Source organism: Mesoplodon mirus (genome assembly GCF_964341445.2).
Source record: "Mesoplodon mirus genome assembly, chromosome: 12".
NCBI lineage: Eukaryota > Metazoa > Chordata > Mammalia > Artiodactyla > Ziphiidae > Mesoplodon > Mesoplodon mirus.
This window is the reverse complement of record NC_138988.1, coordinates 34,133,094-34,157,814: the sequence shown is the minus strand read 5'-3', so window position 1 is coordinate 34,157,814 and position 24,721 is coordinate 34,133,094. Positions and strand designations below refer to the sequence as shown.

At 39.9% G+C, this 24,721-nt stretch overlaps 1 protein-coding gene across 1 annotated transcript in view; it reads left to right on the top strand.

The window, feature by feature from the left end:
* Positions 1-22,307, top strand: part of CACNA2D3 (calcium voltage-gated channel auxiliary subunit alpha2delta 3) — a gene marked incomplete at both ends in the record, with an annotated part of 792,926 nt that extends 770,619 nt beyond the window's left edge. Inside the window, 3 exons of the mRNA XM_082637213.1 lie at positions 16,668-16,778; positions 16,996-17,083; positions 22,215-22,307. Of these exons, the coding sequence (XP_082493339.1) occupies positions 16,668-16,778; positions 16,996-17,083; positions 22,215-22,307 (292 nt within the window). The remainder of the gene's footprint in view (positions 1-16,667; positions 16,779-16,995; positions 17,084-22,214) is intronic.
* Positions 22,308-24,721: the final 2,414 nt, after the last annotated feature.

Below are 24,721 nucleotides of genomic sequence, written 5' to 3'. Positions count from 1 at the left end.
ATATAATTTCTACTCATTGTAGAAAACTGAACAGTAGAGAAATATATAAGAATAAAGTAAAAATCACATGCAATCTCACCACTCAGAACTGAGGCAGAGAAATTACATGCTTACACTCTAAAGCCAAGTAGTCTGGATCTGAATCCCAGCTCCATGTCTTATTAGCTCAATAACTTCAGGCAAGTTACCTAGTTTCTTCATCTATAAACTGTGGATAAGTAAAAGTATTTAAATTGTGCTATATTTCCTTCTAGGCTTTTTTTTCTATGCAAAACTTATACTTAGTCTAATTGGTTTTTTGCTCTTAACAAAGTGTGGTAGACAAAATGCCTTTTTCATATAATGCAAGATGTCCAACCTTTTAGAAAGAAATTATTGATGGTAGAATGTGGCTTTTCCAGTTAAAATTAGATGTTCAACTCCCCAGTGAATTCTTTTTAGTTTTGAGTCTGTTTAGACCTCCCGATGGTTCATTATGATGTTGTTCTATTTTGCTAAATGAACCCAACAATTCACTTGGAGATTGTAGAAGACATTGTAAAGCTAGAAAGTGGGAGATTATAACTGTGAATCCAAAGTAATGTCAATTTGAACCCTCCAATCGAGGGACAGGTTCTCTGGTGTCAGTTTATCACTGAAATTTGCCCCAAACACTTTTCCATCTGATATTTTGATTTTTATGGGGTAAGATGGAAGGAGTAAAGTCTGACAGCTTAAATCCAGAACTTGGCTCTGATACCTATTACCTGTGCTATCTTAAACCAAGATGGGACCAAATTACTTACATTCTCTAAATCTCAGGTGCTTTTTCTATAACTTGGGAATAATATGACCTTCCTCCTCGAGTTGTGAAATAAACCAGTTTTAGGTAAAAGACCTTCACACAATGACTGCTATGGTAAGGGCTCAGTAAGTGGTAGATGGTGATGACTTTAATGATGGTGATTAAAGTGTAATCATTAAAATAAAGACTTAGAGTCAAATAGCTTTGGTCTTATAGAGTTTTTTTACTTTGATATTTGGTGGGTTTTAGGATTTGGAAAAGTTGTTTAACTTATCAAAGCATATATATTTTCATCCTTAAAATGAAGATGATAATTCTTTGAGTTGGTGTGAAGATTAAAGGGGGAAGTGCTTAGGAAAGTGCTTGGCCCTAGGTAAATACTCCATAAATGTTAGCTCTTATTCTCATTATTTATAAGAAAAGACACTAATAGTTCTAGTGAAAATATTTAACAAATTCCTTACTCTTCTTAAGGGATTAGAAGAAAATGGTTCATGTCATAATTAAGAGGATTTACTGAAGACTCTAGTACCAAAAAAATAAATGAATAAATAAAAGACTGAAAAGCTAAAGTAACAGCTAAGTTTTAAAACTATCTTTTGTTGTCAGCTCTTTTGAGATTTTCTTCTTCTGAGATGAGAAAAGAAAATTAGGTTATTTTTGCATTTCATTCTATGGGGCTCTTTCCCCCATATTTCAAACACAAAATAGCTTTCCTTGCCACCTGCCTTGGGCTGATAATGCCAAAGAACTTCCTGCCCAAGTGGTTTTTAAGCTCTGTGTTGGCACCATAAATCTCAACAAATCCTTGGTGGGGCTGAGGATAAGTGAAAGTCATTATTATGGGTCTTTTGGACTCATTCTGTCTGCAGTATAATAAATACCACCGTGGGACACTGTGCCCTGCAGACAAAGCATCACTTGGGCTCTTTGTGTGCACTTCCCATCAGCAAGTCACAAGTGGAATGTCATAATGTGTCCATTGTATATACATTTTTGAATAAATAAGTATAACAAAGACAATATGCTCATCTCATTTGATCTCAGCTCTTAACTGTGAAAACACAACACATTTCCCATTCTAGTGAAATGGAGCAGGAAAGGCCTGTACCAGTCTGGTTCCTGGCATGCTATCAGAGGAATACCTGGTGGGAGCCATGATGATGGTTTCTAGGGCTCAACTCCCTAATGCCGAAGTTTTCCAACTGTAATTTGATCACTTGTTTTCAGGGATGGGATTTTTGTCAAATGTCTTGTAGGCATCTATTGGACAGATCCCGCAGCCCTGGCTCTTCTCCAACTCTGGATAGGGTCTCTTACACCGATAGATTTACTGGAAGAATGCCAACAGGATGTCAAGTGAGGCTTTCCTTGTAGCCCCAGACTGAGGACCTGAGCACCACAGGTTCTAAAGAGAACAGCCATTTAGCTGGCACTGATTTAGAATTGGAAACCCTCCCCCCGACCCCCACCTTCAAGTTTATTTGAGGGTTGACAACTGGCCCGCCTTTAATCTACCACAAGAAGACTGATGAGGGGCCTAACAAGGAAGAGATCAGGGTTCATGGAAAGAGGCGTTTTCCTCCAGGGGGTACTTTTGTCTGCTGGGATCCAGATGGGTGGTGGGGAATTCTCCAAGACTCTAATATATTTTGGGGGTATCTGAAAGAAGGGAGGTCCAGCACTGGCCAAATGTCTGCTGGGTGGCACGTGTGCTGATGTGTCCTATCCAAGCAAGGGAAAGAGATCTAGAGGGAGAGGGCTAGGCTTGGAGAAGGAGCAGCACTGAAGTGGCCTGTGGCTGGGCCAGCAAAGATGCCTGTTTCCCAGGGGGGCAGATAGACAATATGGAAGATTGCTGTCATCTTGCTGAAACTCAACAAGAGCGTTGCTCTCCAGGAGAGGTCCACACTAAGGGCAAGAGGCTGTGGGCAAGATGCTGATGACAAGAGCTGTGTGGGTGGTCACGCTGGGGCCACGTTGAGGGGCTCTCAGTTCTCAGGAGAATCCACGGTAACCTCTCAAAAAAGCCACATTTGGGTGCTGAATCCACACACAGGACACCAAAGGCCAAGCTGTTACAAGCTGTGGTGAGAGATTGCACCATGGCCTGGTGAGTAGGAAATGCTTTCCTCTTTGCTGCTCCATTTTCCCCACCCCAAATGACTGAAGAAGCTAGAAAATAGAAGCTAAAAAAATTGAAGGAATGACAGTGTAGAGCTTCAAACTAGATATGAAATTAAAGTATTAAACTAGATTGGACTAATTTTATTAACCTCAAGTTCTCAGAAAGTTAGGGTATCTATACAAGATATCATTTAGAGATGAGAAAGCAGGAATTCAATACAGTAGGGTTGAAAATAGAGACTTAAAAAAATTGTTTTGGGAATTCCCTGGTGGTCCAGTGGTTAGGACTCTGCACTTTCCCTGCCGAGGGCCCGGGTTCCATCCCTGGTCAGGGAACTAGGATCCCACAGGCTGCTCCACAGGGCCAAAAAAAAAAAAAAAAAAATTGTTTCATGTTTCTATCTCTATTAAGCTGAGACAACTCAAGCTTGTTCATTTGCATTCCTAGGTTAATCCTCACTGCTGCATGCTGTATTTCAATGTCCTACTGAAGTCTATTTGCTGCATTTCGTTTAAGATCTTTGCATCAATATTCACAAAAAGAGATTATTCCGTAGCTCTTCTTTCCTCCCTCCCTTCCTCCCTCCCTCCCTCCCTCTTGCTCTCTCTCTCTCTCTCTCTCTCTCTCTCTCTTTCTCTCTTTCTTTCTTTTTTTCTTTCTTTCTTTTTGTATAATCTTGGTCAGGTTTTATATCAAGGTCCTTGATAAAAGAAATCTGAAGTATTTCCTTCATTCCCTGTGCTCTGAAGCAGCTTAAATGTTTTAGAACTACATGTACCTTGACACGCTAACATGATTCACCTGTGAAATCTCCTGGGCCTGACACTTCTGGGGGTGAGCAGGGGAGGCCCTGCTGTTCATTCTTTCACCTTGTTTAAACTGAGCCATGAGTAGGTGCTAGTGTTCCCTTTTTACCTCCCCCATGCCACAGGGTACCACAACTATGGATTAGAACATGGCCTCAATATTTAATTTCCAGTTTAAATTTAAGCAGTCCATCACCAAATGCTTGCTCTCCACAACTTATGGGCCTGGGTCACTGTAGGGCATTTTGGGGCACATTGGGGGAAGACAGGCATCTCCCCACCTCCAAAGAGAATAGGGTCCTTTGGAGATCCACATACCCAGTCCACCTGGAGAGTAGTACAACCTAGAACACAATCTGCCAAATTCAAATTGGTTCCCTGTGATTTACTCATTGTCTTTTATATTATCTTTAGAAAAAATATGGAAATTTGTAAAGGTTGAAAATCTATAAAAAGTGAAAGACTTTAAAATATTTTAAGATTCTGTCCTGCCCGATTATTTTTTGAGCCATGGTTTTGTACCCAATTAATGAAAACAAGCCAACCAAGTTCTCCAAATGTTCACCGTGGGGTCCTCGGGGAATCTTAGCCATGGGTTCCCCCCACCACACACACTTGTCCAGGCAGCATTAGGGGAGCAGTGTGGCCGCCTTCCTCATCTGGGTAGCAAAGCCCCCTCAGCAGATATTCCCTCTTGTCAAGGGAGGCTGTCTTCAGATTGCATCATCTTTTTTCCTCTAGTTCTTTCTCAGTCTGTTGTGAATAGGAAAGGGAGGACTGGGTTATTTCAGTTCCGGCAATGGACAGATCAAAATTGCTTCCCTCTTCCCTACTTTGTTTCCCTTGAGGACCTAATTTATTTCATGCATTTTGACCTATCCCTGCTTAGAAATGGCTGCTGTGATTCTCTGTTGAGGCATTTCCCTTCCGCCTTGTTTGGCCCCCAGGCCAACCCCACAGGCCATGGTCCCTCTACACAGCGATGTCAGTCTGGCTGCTGGGCCCAGCTGGATGGAGGTGTGTTTTATGAAGTTCAACCCTGCACCCTGGGCCATAAATACACATTGTGCACATAAATGTACAGCTAACATTGGCCAGACCCCTCCAAAAAAACATGTTAATAAGCAGACAGTAAGTCTTTAAAATATGGAAAAGCAGTTAATCTTTCCGCTGGCAAATCCTTGGTGGGGGGGGGGTGTTTTCCTCCACTGTAGTAATAGCTGCCTGCAGAGATTTCCATCTCCTAGGACTGGGGGTAAAAGGGGGGGAGTTTGCTGTGGGGCTTCATGAGAACACTTGGGGAGCCTTCACCTTGGAGGGTAAATGTGTTAAAACGAATAATATCTTGCACTGGTTGTCATTAACCATTCATATCAAGTGATCACTAGGTCTGCCCTCGAGGAGCTTGAGTACTAATAACTCCAGTACAAGACAGAAAGTCGGCTGCCTAAGGTAGCAGCCCCGTAACAGGCCTGGGCTCCAGAGGCTGGCAGCTCTGCCCCTGTTACTCTAGGAAATCAGTTAATCTCTTGTTTCCCAATCTCTGATATGGGCACAATTATGTCTTATTGTCTGTATGTTCTCCGAGTCCCAGTTTTCTCTTTTGTGAAATGAGAAAATCAATACTCTTTGCCCCTAGCATAACATTCCATTTTATAAATGTTTTAAGAATACACGTACACATTCGCCTTGTAAAGAACTCCAATGTTACAGATTAAGTTTCCCCGGACAATTATTCCCAGTATTCGCCTCTTGTCCACCACTGCCATCCTGTTCCCTCCCCTCCATCCCCTCCTCCCTTGCTCTCTCTCTCACTGATGATGTGGTAGGAGGACCAGACTTGAGGGTAGGGGTGGGGGCTCAGTAGAAAGAAGGTGCCTGGAGCCAATACATACTTGCTTTATTGGAGAGATGGAAAGTCAAGTTTGCAAATTGCCTCTAATCTGTTGAGCAGCCATGACTTTTATCTGCATGTCTCAGGCAGAGCATGGGAGTTGCCATTGGGTTGACTTAAGGAGGATATAGGTGACAGCTGTCAATCTGGAGATGACATGATCTGTGCCTTATAAATACTTAATTTCACTTGGTCCTTTCATTCCTTTTTGTCACTATGAAGACACTTCATATGTTCTGTCCTTTTTTGTGTGCTGCCCACATGTGCTCCACTTGTTCACTTATTCCTTCTATGTTAACATGAGTCATGGATCACTTACTGATACTATCTATTCCTAACATAACAGATAAGTCTTATCCATCCCATTTATTTTTCTTGTTCTCTGTAGCAGAATCAAATACTCTTAGATGAGTATTTCTAAATATTCTTAAATATTTATACTTTATGTATAGTTTTGCAACAGTTATTTTCCCACTTATTATGTTTTGGGTAATATTTCATGATGGTAAATGGACACCTTTTACCCTTTTATCTGGTGCCAAGTAGACCATAGAACAGACACACTGTTGCTTATTTAATCATTCCTCTGTTGATGGACTTTCAGGTGGGTTTTGTTTTTTCCTCCTCTCAATGAACAATGTTACCAAGATCATCTTTATGTATGTCTTCTTGGGTTCTTGAACAATAGTTCCTCTTACTGAGAAGTAAAACTACTGGAAAAATAGGATCTAAATGATTTTTCACTGTAACAATAATGAATTGTTCTCTTAGGGGCTGTAAAATTCACTTTCCCACCAGCAGTGTAGAATAATATTCACTTCTTCAGACTCTCCATCATTTGATACTACCATAGACTTAAAATTTTGCCATTCTGCTGGTGAAAAATGCATTTCATTATTTTAATTTCATTTTAATTTATATTTACCTAATTTGTACTGAGATTGAACCCCTTTTACATATCAGTTGTCTATCTGTGTTTCCTCTTCTGTAAATTATCTCATGGGTTTTGATACTGATTAGGGGCAAGCATCTTCCCTTCTCTCTCTCTCTCTCTTTTTTTTTTTTTTATAAAACTCAACTTTATAATTGTCCAGACTGTTCTTTTTTTTTTTTAACTTTTCTGCCACTTTTATTATTATTATTATTATTATTTGCTTTATAACAAATTTAATCAGTTATACATATACATATGTTTCCATATCCCCTCCCTTTTGCATCTCCCTCCCACCCTCCCCATCCCACCCCTCCAGGTGGTCACAAAGCACCAAAGCACCGAGCTGATCTCCCTGCGCTATGCGGCTGCCTCCCACTAGCTATCTACCTTACGTTTGGTAGTGTACATATGTCCGTGCCACTCCCCCACTTCGTCACAGCCTACCCTTCCCCCTCCCCATATCCTCAAGTCCATTCTCTAGTAGGTCTGTGTCTTTATTCCTGTCTTACCCCTATGCTCTTCATGACATTTTTTTTTCTTAAATTCCATATATATGTGTTAGCATACAGTATTTGTCTTTCTCTTTCTGACTTACTTCACTCTGTATGACAGACTCTAGGTCTATCCACCTCATTACAAATAGCTCAATTTCATTTCTTTTTATGGCTGAGTAATATTCCATTGTATATATGTGCCACATCTTCTTTATCCATTCATCCGATGATGGACACTTAGGTTGTTTCCATCTCCGGGCTATTGTAAATAGGGCTGCTATGAACATTTTGGTACATGTCTCTTTTTGAATTATGGTTTTCTCAGGGTATATGCCCAGTAGTGGGATTGCTGGGTCATATGGTAGTTCTATTTGTAGTTTTTTAAGGAACCTCCATACCGTTCTCCATAGCGGCTGTACCAATTCACATTCCCACCAGCAGTGCAAGAGTGTTCCCTTTTTTCCACACCCTCTCCAGCATTTATTGTTTCTAGATTTTTTGATGATGGCCATTCTGACTGGTGTGAGATCATATCTCATTGTAGTTTTCATTTGCATTTCTCTAATGAGTAAAGATGTTGAGCATCCTTTCATGTGTTTGTTGGCAGTCTGTATATCTTCTGTGGAGAAATGTCTATTTAGGTCTTCTGCCCATTTTTGGATTGGGTTGTTTGTTTTTTTGTTATTGAGCTGCATGAGCTGCTTATAAATTTTGGAGATTAATCCTTTGTCAGTTGCTTCATTTGCAAATATTTTCTCCCATTCTGAGGGTTGTCTTTTGGTCTTGTTTATGGTTTCCTTTGCTGTGCAAAAGCTTTTAAGTTTCATTAGGTCCCATGTGTTTATTTTTGTCTTTATTTCCATTTCTCTAGGAGGTGGGTCAAAAAGGATCTTGTTGTGGTTTATGTCATAGAGTGTTCTGCCTATGTTGTCCTCTAAGAGTTTGATAGTGTCTGGCCTTACATTTAGGTCTTTAATCCATTTTGAGCTTATTTTTGTGTATGGTGTTAGGGAGTGATCTAATCTCATACTTTTACATGTCCCTATCCAGTTTTCCCAGCACCACTTATTGAAGAGACTGTCCTTTCTCCACTGTACATTCCTGCCTCCTTTATCAAAAATAAGGTGAACATATGTCCGTGGGTTTATCTCTGGGCTTTCTATCCTGTTCCATTGATCTATCTTTCTGTTTTTGTGCCAGTACCATACTGTCTTGATTACTGTAGCTTTGTAGTATAGTCTGAAGTCAGGGAGCCTGATTCCTCCAGCTCCATTTTTCGTTCTCAAGATTGCTTTGGCTATTCGGGGTCTTTTGTGTTTCCATACAAATTGTGAAATTTTTTGTTCTAGTTCTGTGAAAAATGCCAGTGGTAGTTTGATAGGGATTGCATTGAATCTGTAGATTGCTTTGGGTAGTAGAGTCATTTTCACAATGTTGATTCTTCCAATCCAAGAACATGGTACATCTCTCCATCTATTTGTATCATCTTTAATTTCTTTCATCAGTGTCTTATAATTTTCTGCATACAGGTCTTTTGTCTCCTTAGGTAGGTTTATTCCTAGATATTTTATTCTTTTTGTTGCAATGGTAAATGGGACTGTTTCCTTGATTTCACTTTCAGATTTTTCATCATTAGTATATAGGAATGCCAGAGATTTCTGTGCATTAATTTTGTATCCTGCAACTTTACCAAATTCATTGATTAGCTCTATTAGTTTTCTGGTAGCATCTTTAGGATTCTCTATGTATAGTATCATGTCATCTGCAAACAGTGACAGCTTTACTTCCTCTTTTCCAATTTGGATTCCTTTTATTTCCTTTTCTTCTCTGATTGCTGTGGCTAAAACTTCCAAAACTAGGTTGAATAAGAGTGGTGATAGTGGGCAACCTTGTCTTGTTCCTGATCTTAGTGGAAATGGTTTCAGTTTTTCACCATTGAGGACGATGCTGGCTGTGGGTTTGTCATATATGGCCTTTATGATGTTGAGGAAAGTTCCCTCTATGCCTACTTTCTGCAGGGTTTTTATCATAAATGGGTGTTGAATTTTGTCGAAAGCATTCTCTGCATCTATTGAGATGATCATATGGTTTTTCTCCTTCAATTTGTTAATATGGTGTATCACGTTGATTGATTTGCGTATATTGAAGAACCCTTGCATTCCTGGAATAAACCCCACTTGATCATGGTGTATGATCCTTTTAATGTGCTGTTGGATTCTCTTTGCTAGTATTTTGTTGAGGATTTTTGCATCTATGTTCATCAGTGATATTGGCCTGTAGTTTTCTTTCTTTGTGACATCCTTGTCTGGTTTTGGTATCAAGGTGATGGTGGCCTCGTAGAATGAGTTTGGGAGTGTTCCTCCCTCTGCTATATTTTGGAAGAGTTTCAGAAGGATAGGTGTTAGCTCTTCTCTAAATGCTTGATAGAATTCGCCTGTGAAGCCATCTGGTCCTGGGCTTTTGTTTGTTGGAAGATTTTTAATCACAGTTTCAATTTCAGTGCTTGTGATTGGTCTGTTCATATTTTCTATTTCTTCCTGGTTCAGTCTTGGCAGGTTGTGCATTTCTAAGAATTTGTCCATTTCTTCCAGGTTGTCCATTTTATTGGCATAGAGTTGCTTAATCTCTCATGATCTTTTGTATTTCTGCAGTGTCAGTTGTTACTTCTCCTTTTTCATTTCTAATTCTATTGATTTGAGTCTTCTCCCTTTTTTTCTTGATGAGTCTGGCTAATGGTTTATCAATTTTATTTATCTTCTCAAAGAACCAGCTTTTAGTTTTATTGATCTTTGCTATCGTTTCCTTCATTTCATTTATTTCTGATCTGATTTTTATGATTTCTTTCCTTCTGCTAACTTTGGGATGTTTTTGTTCTTCTTTCTCTAATTGCTTTAGGTGCAAGGTTAGGTTGTTTATTCGAGATGTTTCCTGTTTCTTAAGGTGGGATTGTATTGCTATAAACTTCCCTCTTAGAACTGCTTTTGCTGCATCCCATAGGTTTTGGGTTGTCGTGTCTCCATTGTCATTTGTTTCTAGGTATTTTTTAATTTCCTCTTTGATTTCTTCAGTGATCACTTCGTTATTAAGTAGTGTATTGTTTAGCCTCCATGTGTTTGTATTTTTTACAGCTCTTTTCCTGTAATTGATATCTAGTCTCATAGCATTGTGGTCGGAAAAGATACTTGATACAATTTCAATTTTCTTAAATTTACCAAGGCTTGATTTGTGACCCAAGATATGATCTATCCTGGAGAATGTTCCATGAGCACTTGAGAAAAATGTGTATTCTGTTGTTTTTGGATGGAATGTCCTATAAATATCAATTAAGTCCATCTTGTTTAATGTATCATTTAAAGCTTGTGTTTCCTTATTTATTTTCATTTTGGATGATCTGTCCATTGGCGAAAGTGGGGTGTTAAAGTCCCCTACTATGAGTGTGTTACTGTCGATTTCTCCTTTTATGGCTGTTAGTATTTGCCTTATGTATTGAGGTGCTCCTATGTTGGGTGCATAAATATTTACAATTGTTATATCTTCTTCTTGGATCGATCCCTTGATCATTATGTAGTGTCCTTCTTTGTCTCTTCTAGTAGTCTTTATTTTAAAGTCTATTTTGTCTGATATGAGAATTGCTACTCCAGCTTTCTTTTGGTTTCCATTTGCATGGAATATCTTTTTCCATCCCCTTACTTTCAGTCTGTATGTGTCTCTAGGTCTGAAGTGGGTCTCTTGTAGACAGCATATAGATGGGTCTTGTTTTTGTATCCATTCAGCCACTCTGTGTCTTTTGGTGGGAGCATTTAGTCCATTTACATTTAAGGTAATTATCGATATGTATGTTCCTATTCCCATTTTCTTAATTGTTTTGGGTTCGTTATTGTAGGTCTTTTACTTCTGTTGTGTTTCTTGCCTAGAGAAGTTCCTTTAGCATTTGTTGTAAAGCTGGTTTGGTGGTGCTGAACTCTCTCAGTTTTTGCTTGTCTGTGAAGGTTTTAATTTCTCCATCAAATCTGAATGAGATCCTTGCTGGGTAGAGTAATCTTGGTTGCAGGTTTTTCTCCTTCATCACTTTAATTATGTCCTGCCACTCCCTTCTGGCTTGTAGAGTTTCTGCTGAGAGATCAGCTGTTAACCTGATGGGGATTCCCTTGTGTGTTATTTGTTGTTTTTCCCTTGCTGCTTTTAATATGATTTCTTTGTGTTTAATTTTTGACAGTTTGATTAATATGTGTCTTGGCGTATTTCTCCTTGGATTTATTCTGTATGGGACTCTCTGTGCCTCCTGGACTTGATTAACTATTTCCTTTCCCATATTAGGGAAGTTTTCAACTATAATCTCTTCAAATATTTTCTCAGTCCCTTTCTTTTTCTCTTCTTCTTCTGGAACCCCTATAATTCGAATGTTGGTGCGTTTAATGTTGTCCCAGAGGTCTCTGAGACTGTCCTCTGTTCTTTTCATTCTTTTTTCTTTATTTTGCTCTGCAGCAGTTATTTCCACTATTTTATCTTCCACCTCACTTATCTGTTCTTCTGCCTCAGTTATTCTGCTATTGATCCCATCTAGAGTATTTTTTATTTCATGTATTGTGTTTTTAATCGATGCTTGATTCATCTTTAGTTCTTCTAGGTCCTTGTTAACTGTTTCTTGCATTTTGTCTATTCTATTTCCAAGATTTTGGATCTGGGAAATAGAATCTTGGATCATCTTTACCATCATTATTCTGAATTCTTTTTCAGGTAGACTGCCTATTACCTCTTCATTTGTTAGGTCTGGTGGGTTTTTATCTTGCTCCTTCTCCTGCTGTGTGTTTTTCTGTCTTCTCATTTTGCTTATGTTACTGTGTTTGGGGTCTCCTTTTTGCAGGCTGCAGGTTCGTAGTTCCCGTTGTTTTTGGTGTCTGTCCCCAGTGGCTAAGGTTGGTTTAGTGGGTTGTGTAGGCTTCCTGGTGGAGGGGACTAGTGCCTGTGTTCTGGTGGATGAGGCTGGATCTTGTCTTTCTGGTGGGCAGGTCCACGTCTGGTGGTGTGTTTTGGGGTGTCTGCGGACTTTTTATGATTTTAGGCCACCTCTCTGCTAATGGGTGGCGTTGTGTTCCTGTCTTGCTAGTTGTTTGGCTTAGGGTGTCCAGCACTGTAGCTTGCTGGTCCTTGAGTGAAGCTGGGTGCTGGTGTTGAGATGGAGATCTCTGGAAGATTTTCGCCGTTTGATATTATGTGGAGCTGGGAGGTCTCTTGTGGACCAGTGTCCTGAAGTTGGCTCTCCCACCTCAGAGGCACAGCACTGACTCCGGGCTCCTCAATTTGGGATGATGTGTTGTCTATTCATGTATTCCACAGATGCAGGGTACATCAAGTTGATTGTGGAGCTTTAATCCGCTGCTTCTGAGGCTGCTGGGAGAGGTTTCCCTTTCTCTTCTTTGTTCTCACAGCTCCTGGGTCTCAGCTTTGGATTTGGCCCCGCCTCTGCGTGTAGGTCGCCGGAGGGCGTCTGTTCTTCACTCAGACAGGACAGGGTTAAAGGAGCAGCCTCTTCGGGGACTCTGGCTCACTCAGGCCGGGCGGAAGGGAGGGGCACGGAGTGCGGGGCGAGCCTGCAGCGGCAGAGGTCGGCGTGACGTTGCACCAGCCCGAGGCGCGCCGTGCGTTGTCCCAGGGAAGCCGCCCCTGGATCCCGGGACCCCGGCAGTGGCGGGCTGCACAGGCTCCCGGAAGGGCAGTGTGGGCAGTGACCTACGCTCGCACACTGGCTTCTTGGCGGCGGCAGCAGCAGCCCCAGTGTCCCACGCCCGTCACTGGGCTCCGCGCTTTCAGTCGCGACTCGCGCCCGTCTGTGGAGCCCCTTTAAGCAGCGCTCTTAATCCCCTCTCCTCGCGCACCAGGAAACCAAGAGGGAAGAAAAAGTCTCTTGCCTCTTCGGCAGCTCCAGAGTTTTCCCTGACTCCCTCCCGGCTAGCTGTGGCACATTAGCCCGCTTCAGGCTGAGTTCTCGCCGCCAGCCCCAGTCCTCTCCCTGCGCTCTGACCGAAGCCCGAGCCTCAGCTTCCAGCGCCGCGCGCCCCGGCGGGCGAGCAGACAAGCCTCTCGGGCTGGTGAGTGCCGCTCGGCACCGATCCTCTGTGTGGGGATCTCTCCGCTTTGCCCTACCCAGGTATGTGGGGAGTTTCTTGCCTTTTGGGAGGTCTGGGGTCTTCTGCCAGCGTTCAGTAGGTGTTCTGTAGGAGTTGTTCCACGTGTAGCTGTATTTCTGGTGTATCCGTGGGGAGGAAGGTGATCTCCGCGTCTTACTCTTCCGCCATCTTACCCGGAAGTCTCTATGTTGTTATTGATCAAAGGTCCTTTACATCTTAATTTGCTCTTCAGTTGCTAAAAATCCATGTTTTTTTTCCTCCGATTTACTGAACATTTAAACATTTCTTTGACAGTAAACTGTAATACCTATCATCAATCCAGGAATGATGATTGTGCAAATTCCTCCTTCCTTGGCTTCATGAACTTCAGAATTGCAATATGTCTGAAGCAAGGTCCTGCAGTGACACTCCACCGCGTCCAGCACGCGGCAGGCTGGATATGGTCCAGACTGTTCTTTATATTTAATCTTATGAATGAATCTTAGGATCATCACCTCAAATTCCATCAAAATTCCTGTTTGGATTTTTATTGAGATTACTTTGAATTAAAAGGTTAATTGGGGCTTCCCTGGTGGCGCAGTGGTTGGGAGTCGCCTGCCGATGCAGGGGACACGGGTTCGTGCCCCGGTCTGGGAGGATCCCACATGCCGCGGAGCAGCTGGGCCCATGAGCCATGGCTGCTGAGCCTGCGCATCCAGAGCCTGTGCTCCACAACGGGAGAGGCCACAGCAGTGAGAGGCCCGCATACCGCAAAAAAAAAAAAAGGTTAATTGAAGGAGAAATGACACCTTTAATATATAACTGTTCCCTTCCACAACCACTGTGGATTTCTTAGGGTTTTTTTTTTTTTCTTTTATGTTCAGTAAATTTTGATCATTTTCTTCATAAAGAAATGTCTTTTACTAGGTTTATCCTTGGGCATTTCATAGTAATTATTGACAATATCAATGGTTCTTTATTTCATAAATATATTTTCATTGGTTATTGCCAGTGTCAGGGAAAGGCTGTGGTTTTATATGCTGATTATGTAACTGGGCAGCTTGCTTAGTTCTTTTCTTGGTTCTAACAGTTGGTCAGTGGGCTCACACGGATTTTCTATGAACACAGTGATATCTGTTCTTTGGGTGACTTGGTAGTATTCACTTGGGGTTAGATTCTCAATGTGCATTTCAGGTTTTTTTCATGCAGTTGGTTTGCTGGTGTTTTTTATAGCTTGGCCAAATGTTGATAATTTATACTTTATCCCCAAAGTGTGTTTGCTCTAAGTTTTCAAATTGTTTGTAATGATATACGTAATACTCACTTAAAATGTTTAAAATGCCTCTGTATCTTTTGGGTTTTAATGTAACTTTGTGACTTCTTTTTCTTGATCAGGAGTGCCAGAAGTGGACTTATGTCCTTGTTCTTTTAAGCCAGAGTTTGATTCTTTTAGTTATCTTCACGTTTTCATCTGCATCTTATTCTTCTCCTTTTATCTTTATAAGTTCATTCTGTCATTGATTCAGTGAATGTTTACTGAGCATCTGCTCTGTCCCAGGCATAACTCTGGCTGCTGGGGATAAAAGATAACCAGGGGCAGACACATGTGGCCTTCCTCCCATGGAAACCACAGTTTTTTGTGAGGGACAGAGAGTGAGCAGGGAAGGAGGAAGTGGAGGCAAAGGAGATTGAGAAGAAAGACAGTGAGGTCGTTGGTGTCCTTGACAAGAACCGATCCAAGGGTGTGGTAAGGACTACAGCCTTATTGGAGTAGATTTGTGAAAGGAGAGAAGCGAGGAAGTAGAGAGAGAGAGAGGAGAGAGAGAGGGATTGTGTATAATTCTTTTTAGGCGTTCTACTATAAATGAGGACGGGGAAGCAGGGTGGTAGGTGAAGGTAAAGTCAAGGGAGAGTTTTGTGTAAGCTGAAGAAAATGGCTAGTAGACAAGAGAAACTATTTGTGCAATGTTCACCTCTCTCCTCTTCCATCAGTCATATCCTTGCAGAAGGCTGGGCTTTGGAGAGGGGCATCAATTCTCAGCCCAGTGTACCACGGGAGAATAAGTATAGGGCACAGGTGCAGGTTTATGTTCTTATTTTTCCAGTTTCTTGATTCAAAAACACAGTTCATTTATTTGCAAAATTTTTTCCCAGTAGAAATATTTAAGCAGTCCAGACTCAAATCTGCACAGATTTGAGTCCGGGCTGCTCTCAAATTCTCAAGGATTAATTGGATGTGTTTTTAACCTTTAATTTCCACTGCTTATATCTTTTTGCTATTAATTTCTAATTTTACCTGAATGTAAAAGAAGAACATGTAATTGATGCTTTCTGCTCTTTGGAATGTGCTGCAGTTCCCTGCGTTTGAAAATAACTTATATTCTGTTATTGCTTAGATCTGAAGAGTTTTTGCTCTATATTTTAAACAAGTCACGCATTCATCATACCATTTTGGTATTTCTATCAGTTTGTATACTATGATCATAAAAATTCATGTCATATCTTCTTCTACTAGATACACTCTAGAGAACAGAACAAATTTTTTGAGAGAAAGATGAAGATAACTTACAGAGAAATTGACCATTTTTTAATGCTATAGTCTAGTTCATCTGACTAAACTGAATTTGGTAAAATATCATGAAAAATTTATGTGACAGGGATTCTGGGCCTGGGGCTAAATATTTAGCTAATCTGTTGGCTCTAGAAGAATACGGGATTTGTTGTCTCATTTGTTCCTCCAAAGAGTCACTGGTATTTCTGGTTCAAGGAGTATTTTTATGGTGACATTACTTTGTCATTTCATTGTATTGGGTAAGGTGAGAAAGAGGTGTCATTAGGCTTACTTATGTTGGACTAGCTGTACAGATAAACCCAGAATGTCAGAAGTGCCATATGGCCTTAGTACCAGCTTAACTTGGTCTCTGAGAAGGATGGATCTCCTTAAACAACTAGCATTAATTTCATCCAAAAAATACCTCTATTATGGGCAGACACTGTGCAAAGTGGTTCAGGGAAAGGTCTAGGAAGTTCACTTCATCTTTTATCATTAATATGACATAACTTCAGTCTATCCTTGTTGGAGGGAGAAGGTTGCATCTGATCAGTTGCATCTGATGTCCTCAAAGAACATCAGATGCAACTTGGGGTGATGTTTAGGCCCTGGGAGAAGAAAATGAGTCTTGGAAAAGCTTAACCTCTTAGACCTTGGAAACTGAGGTGATTTAGCCAACTCTGACTCTCCTGTTTCATACACATAAAAATCCAGTCTTTCCAAGGTGAGTTTTATGAGCTATATATGGACATAGATGTAGGTTATAGGCTACTGTCTTCTTAGTGAAACTTCATATTTGTAAGTGAAGAGCCTCGGGGAAGGAGGCAACTTGACTAGTAAAGCAGTCTCTGAAACCTGTTTTCCAAAATATTACTAGTTCCCCCACCCCAGGGAAAGTTTTCCTCATGGCTATTAAGTTGAGGGATGGTAAATGACCACTCACTGTCTCTCTGCCTCTTGTTCCAACAGGTCCTTTGTCATCCAGCAAATCCCAAGCAGCAATCTGTTCATGGTGGTGGTGGACAGTAGCTGCCTCTGTGAGTCTGTGGCCCCCATCACCATGGCACCCATTGAAATCAGGTATATCCTTTTGTGTGTAGGTCCAGCCACTACTGATGAAGCTGGTAAGGGGGATCGACAGTAAGGAAACCTAGGGGAGAAATCTTAGAGAGGAGGAGATGATATCCTTTCCACTATTAGAGAGAGAGAAGTTGTTAAGGGAGTTTAGTGCCAAGTTTTGAGCTCTGAAATTCAGAGTAAGGAAAAGGAGCATCTTGGAAATATGCCTTAACAACAGTCAACATAACGAATCCCTTAAGTGTGAACGTTTAAAGGCTCAGAAGATCAGAAGGCGTCCGGAATCTTGTCATGGCTTCCATCCTGAGGTAATCTGAGCACACTTCCTACTCTTTTCCCATCAGATTCGCCATGAGAATCTCACAGTAGTCAAAGAACTATAGCTCAAAATTTACTCTTGAGAAAGCAGTCCCTTTCAGACAAACCAAAGAAGAATATACAGGAAGGCTAATGGTACTCTACTTTCAGCCTCTCAATGCCTTCTTATTTAGTCTGTGCTTAATAGTCTTATCTTATTACATCCATGTATATTTTTTAAAAGCCTCTTTACTATCTTCCCTATTACAAATGTGCTATAATTTTACCACTTTCCACTATTACACATAAAGTGTGTAATTACCATCTTGTTTTACTTCTTTCAAATTGTAATTAAAATTATTTTCCTGCTTACTTTTAGACAGCCTTTTATTTATAAGATATTCATGTAAAGCAAAAGTGGCAATACTAATGTCAGATCAAGAGTCACATGGCCTTCCCTGGTGGTGCAGTGGTTGAGAGTCCGCCTGCCGATGCAGGGGACACGGGTTCGTGCCCCGGTCTGGGAAGATCCCACATGCCGTGGAGTGGCTGGGCCCATGAGCCATGGCCGCTGAGCCTGCGTGTCCGGAGCCTGTGCTCCGCAACGGGAGAGGCCACAACAGTGAGAGGCCCGCGTACCGCAAAAAAAAAAAAAAAGAGTCACAATATATAAATGTGGAATGATAAGCCTTTAAACTCCCCTAACCACACGAAGTCACAACTCTAAAGGCACTACATTTACACCAAAAGCAACGATCAGAGAAAAATTAAACCTAGTACTAAGAAAGGTAAACTTATCACTGATGTAGGTGAATTATGTCCTTCAATGTTGTAGGCAAAAAAAATTAAATATGGCAAGAAAAGTTACAATTTAAAAATTAAGTCCAAGGGGCTTCCCTGGTGGCGCAGCAGTTGAGAGTCCGTCTGCCGATGCAGGGGACATGGGTTCGTGCTCCGGTCTCGGAGGATCCCGCGTGCCGCGGAGCGGCTAGGCCCGTGGGCCATGGCCGCTGAGCCTGCGCGTCTGGAGCCTGTGCTCTGCAATGGGAGAGGCCACAACAGTGAGAGGCCCGCATACCGCAAAAAAAAAAAATTAAGTCCATCCCCCACCTTGAAAAATAGAAAACTTGCCTAGACCAATTACTCTAGGGAGACTGGGAAGATATTCATTTTTTAAAATGCCACCAGAGCCAGCTGAGTGTTAATCTTACCTGTAAATAGCAAATAATTTTAATGTTATTTAAACTATCCAAGTCCTAGAAAATATTTTAAAGTCAGTATAGTACTAAAAAGAATTTGGAATTTATTGAGAATGTTTCCTTCTATATTCGAGGGAGAGTTCAATAACAACATAAGTTGAAAAGGCCTTTGATAAAATTGAGTGATCACCTCTAATAAAAGCTCTATGTAAAATAGAAATATGAACAATAGTCCAAAAGCAATAATACCACTTCAACTAAAACCAGAACTGCATACGTAGCACTAAAGTCACTAGAGTAAAAATCTTCTCCAGTTAATAAGATAATTTGCTTTGGTAACTAGATACATGATAAACACTAAAAAAAAATCAGTATTTTTTTTCTTTAAGTTTCTAGACCCACTGAGATGAGGTCAGTGGAACAGAATAGTAATTCTTTTTTTTTTTTTTTTGTGGTACGCGGACCTCTCACTGTTGTGGCCTCTCCCGTTGCGGAGCACAGGCTCAGCGGCCATGGCTCACGGGCCCAGCCGCTCCGCGGCATGTGGGATCTTCCCGGGCCGGGGCATGAACCCGTGTCCCCTGCATCGGCAGGCGGACTCTCAACCACTGCACCACCAGGGAAGCCCCAGAATAGTAATTCTTATGTATGACAAAGGTTCAATTCAAAGGGGAGGGTATAGAATGGACTTGCATGGTAAATGATGGTCTCATAAGAAATTCTAGGGATTGGTCTCATGCTATTGGATTGGAAGAATTAAAGTTGTTAAAATGGTCATATCACCCAAAGCAATCTACAGATTTCATGTGATCCCTATCAAATTACCCATGACATTTTTCACAGAACTAGAACAAATAATCCTAAAACTTATATGGAAACATAAAAGACCCAGAATCACCAAAGCCATTCTGAGACAAAAGGACAAAGCAGGAGGCATAACCCTCTCAGGCTTCAGACAATACTACAAAGCTACAGTAATCAAAACAGCATGGTACTGGCACAGAAACAGACATATGGATCAGTGGAACAGAATAGAGATCCAAGAAATAAACCCACACACCTGTGGTCAGTTAATCTTCAAGAAAGGAGACAAGAATATACAATGGGGAAAAGACAGTCTCTTCAGCAAATGGTGTTGGGAAAGCTGGACAGTCACATGCAAATCAATGAAGTTAGAACACACCCTCACACCATACACAAAAATAAATTCAAAATGCCTTAAAGACTTAAATACAAGACATGACACCATAAAACTCCTAGAAGAGAACATAAGTAAGACATTCTCTGACATAAATTGTACTAGTGTTTTCTTAGGTCAGTCTCCCAAGGCAATAGAAATAAAAGCAAGATAAACAAATACTGTATGCTAATACATATATATGGAATCTAAAAAAAAAGAAAAAAGGTTCCGAAGAACCTAGGGGCAGGACAGGAATAAAGATGCAGACATAGAGAATGGACTTTAGGACACGGGGAGGGGGAAGGGTAAGCTGGGAAGAAGTGAGAAAGTGGCATGGACATATATACACTACCAAATGTAAACTAGATAACTAGTGGGAAGCAGCTGCGTGGCACAGGGAGATCAGCTCGGTGCTTTGTGACCACCTAGAGGGTTGGGATAAGGAAGGTGGGAGGGAAACACAAGAGGGAGGGGATATGGGGATACATGTATACATAGAGCTGATTCACTTTGTTATACAGCAGAAACTAAAATACGATTGTAAAGCAGTTATACTCCAATAAAGATGTTTGAAAAAAAAATGGGACCTAATCAGACTTATAAGCTTTTATACAGCAAAGGAAACCATAAACAAAGCAAACGGGCATCCTACAGGTTGGGAGAAGATATTTGCAAATGATGCAACTGAAAGGGCTTAATTTCCAAAATATACAAACAACTCATACAACTCAATAACAAGAATCAAACAGCACAATTGAAAAATGGGCAGAAAACCTAAATAGACATTTCTCCAAAGAAGAAGTACAGATGGGCCAATAGGCACATGAAAAGATGCTCATCGTCACTAATTATTAGAGAAATGCAAATCAAAACTACAATGAGGTACCACCTCACACCAGTCAGAATGGCCACCATCAAAAAGTCTACGAATAACAAATGCTGGAGGGGGTGTAGAGAAAAGGGAACCCTCCTACATTGTTGGTGGGAATGTAAATTGGTGCAGCCACATGGAAAACAGTACGGAGGTTCCTGATAAAAGTAAAAATAGAGTTGCCATATGATCCAGCAATCTCACTCCTGGGCATATATCCAGGTAAAGCTATAATTCAAAAAGATACATGCAACCCTATGTTCATAGCAGCACTATTTACAATAGCCAAGACATAGAACTAACCTAAATGTCCATCAGCAGATGAATGGATAAAGACAATGTGGTATTTATATATAATGGAATATTACTCAGCCATAAAAAAGAATGAAATAATGCCATTTGCTGCAACATGGATGAACCCAGAGATTATCATACTAAGCAAAGTAAATCAGAAAGAGAAAGACAAATACCATATGATATCATTTATATGTGGAATCTATCAAGTATAAGTGGAGTCTAAAATACGACACAAATGAACATATCTATGAAACGGAAACAGACTCACAGATATAGAGAACAGACTTGTGGTTGCTAAGGGTGTGGGGGAAGGATTGGGAGTTTGGGATTAACAGATGCAAACTATTATGGTCTAGAATGGATAAATAACAAGGTCCTACTGTATAGCACAGGGAGCTATATTCAATATCCTGAGATGAACCATAAAGGAAAAGAAAATGAAAAAAAATATATATTATATATATAATATATTATATATATTATATATAATATATAAAATACATAATATATATAATATATATGTATCTGAATCATTTTGCTGTACAACAGAAATTTACACAACATTGTAAATCAATTATACTTCAATAAAATTTTTAAAATAAATAAATAAATAAGAAATTCTAGGGATTGGAGAGTCCTTATTATCCAAGATCAAAGAGTTATAGAAGAAAAACAGATCTATTTAACTATATAAAAATTATAACTTTTTGATAGAAAAACATAACTGTCAGTATCCAATTTATAGAACTTGAAAAAATGTTTATAAATCAAAGCATAAAGAGCTCTTAAAATTGATAAGTCAAACAACTGCATATAAAAATAAACCGAGGACATGAAAGATACAATTTACTGGGTGATCAGAAAATACAGGTACCAATGAAATATCTAGCAATAGCCATCAAAAGCAAAAATACCCTTTAGCTCTGGCACTGTCACTCCTGGGCATCTTTACCTAAGGCCAGGGCAGGAGCAAGTATCATTGTTTGGTAAGGACCTATATTCAGCACTCTTTGTAGCAGTAGAGAACAGATGAGAAGATGAATAACCATCAATAAGAAAAAAAAAAGAACTGAATAAAATAGACCTAGAATAATGGAGATAGAGAAATTTCCATCAATTAGTGGATAAAAATCACGGTACAGAAAGAAATAAATAATATGATTTGAGTTTTGTAAAACAGAGCCTCCCTTCCCCCAAATTAAAAGGAAGACACACACAAAACCTTCCATAGCCAAGTATCTGAAATGATCAGCCCCCTGAGATGTGATCTTTTACTAAGAAGGTCAGTATTTTGCTTTTATAAAATAATCACAAGAGACTTCTCTACCAACAGCCCTTTGCCTCTTGAATGTTCTGCATAATAGTATACAAAGAGTCATTTTGAATACGTTGTGCATTGACAAGTGAAATCAGAGATTCTCATTACTAACATGATGAAATGTAGACAAGTCCATTTCCTGGCATTATCTAGGCTCCAAATGATTTTGTTCATACACTGGAGAGCAGGGAGGGATCTGGGGACTCCACATACCTTGGGAAGTTTAAGGCATCTTGGGATCCACCTCGGCTCTAACCAACCCTGCCTTTCCCTGTAGGAGAATGCGAGGGAGTGTGGGGGTGCGCCGAATCTCCAGGCCAAGATGGTCCTTATCCTGCTCCCTCTGCTTTTGATGCTCTTCTCAAGGTGACACTGATGGAGATGTTCTCTTGGCATGCTAAAGTATGGATAAACTGTGAGCCAAAATATGGTGCGACATAGGAGACATGAAATGTAGTCCAACCATCAGCATCTCATGATATTAAACTGTGCGTGATATAAACTCTTAGAGATATGTTGACAAAAAAGTTATCTTTTTACTTTGCCAGTCATGCAAATGTGAGTTTGCTACATTATTATCATCCTTCATCAGAAACGGGACTGCAAGTGGGCAGTGTCCCTTCTGCTTGAAACCCATTGAAACCAATTTAAAACTGTGTACTTTTTAAATAAAGTATATTAAAATCATAATCTCCTGGTTTGGGTTTTATTATCATTTTACTGCTGAGAATACAGAATGGAAAGTACATGAAAAAGTCACCCATTCCAGACGGCAAGAAAGGATGGTTGTTGGCAGAGACTTTACTCTAAAGCAGATTCTAGACAAGTATTTAACAACTGTTTAGATGCTCCACTCTCAGTTATAAAAATATTTACAGAAGTAAATCAAAATATCATCTACATCAGAAGAATTTATTACACAGAGCTCTGAATTTTGTTGAACAAAACTTCAGTAGAAATCATAATTTGGATGAGAACACAAGCTTCCATAATATTAAAGTGTTGAACTATTTGGGAACAGAAATAGTCATAAATCCTAGGAATTCGTTCTGAGGAGACTTGAAGGAGGAAAAGAACAATGACTACAAATGACTCTTAACCTTATTGCTTGAGAATATGGCTTCTGGCTTTCCCCATAAACAAGAGATGAAATTTGGTCTTATATATAACAGAATATGAAACTACCCAGACCTGTAAGCATTTCTAAATTTCTGAACCAAAGGAAACAGTGTCCATTGGATCATGATTACCAAATAACCATTCCAAGAGGAATAATTTCTATGCCTAGGTAGAAACGAGAATGCCTTTCTTTAGAGGACAGACATCTAAAAGTCATGTAGAGAAATCAACTTAAACTCTTTAAAAAAAAAAAAGCCACATTATCCTGTTGATATTTTAGAAACACTGACGTTATACTACTTTATCCTAAAATGATTCCAGCATTTATAGGAATAACAATACTACATTGTTATAGTTCTTTAAATTACTATTCCTCCAACCCACAAGGTCTTCCTGCTCCTCAAGCATGCTAAGTGGGCACCTGCCTCAGGGCCTTTTCACTTGCTATTCCTTCTTTGTGAGATACTCTTTCCCCCAGATATCTGCATGCCTTCCTCCCTTACCTGCTTCAGGTCCTTCCTTCTTTGGCAGTCCACCCTGACCTCCTTGTTTACAGTTGTAACTTCCACACCCCTCCACCCTTCTCTCTTCCCTGCTTGATATTCCACCATAGCAGTTATCACCATTGGATTTGTTTATTGTTTGTCTCTCCCCAGGTGCATATAAACACCAAGAAGGCAAGGATTTTGTTTGCTGTTTTTTTTATTTTCTCACTGCTATATTCTCATCTCCAAGGAGAGAAGAGTAGAGTGTCCGGCTCAGAGCAGACCCTCAATAAACATTTAAGCAAGTAAGCAAGAGACAGTAGTAGTAAGAGCTGTGCTACCAATGTAGGGGGTGACTGTGTATACATACCCCTGTGGTATAGTGCCATGTGGGAGTATCCGCGTTACTGCAGAGAGCAAGGAGTAATACCATATTCTCTATTATCCTGCCATTGCTAATTTTTGAAGACTTCTATTTGCAGTATTAATGATTGATACCAGTCCTATCCAAAGATATCCTATCACAGAACATTTTATTAAAATGTTTGGTTTGCTGCTTATAATTAAGATAAACTGTAAAGTAATACAGTTTAACATAGAGTTATATGGCACAATTAGTTATTAAAATTATAAGCTTTAACATTTAATATAATTGGTAACAGATTCAGAATAGAGCTAATCATAGTGTAACAATCTAGCAATATTTTTCCTAAAATGTAGAAAGCTTTCGTATATGTGAAAATTCATAAAAATATAGAACAATTGCAATATTTATTGAAGGTAGATTAATAAAACATAGCATAGACAAGAATAGTGGTGTGATACCTTTATCTGTCCTAAAATTAACAACAGGGCAACTCCATATGCTATATATTCATTAGATTAAGATGACATAGGACACTAAAATAAATAGTAATGGCAGTGGTAAAAACTACTATTTAATGTCTGAAGTGGTTTTAAAATAAGGAAATGTAGCATTATTCAAATTATGAGCAGTATAGCACTACAGGAGATAATACTTCTCTTGTTATAAGAAACTGTGTAGTTTAGTAAAATATTAAAATCATAGGCAGAAGAGCACAGTTTTATTACTAGCAATATTAGAGATCGTAATAATTTAGAAGACCCTTGAGGGCCATTTGCAGTGTCTGCCATTTGGGAGTTTTGTGAAGATGCCTCT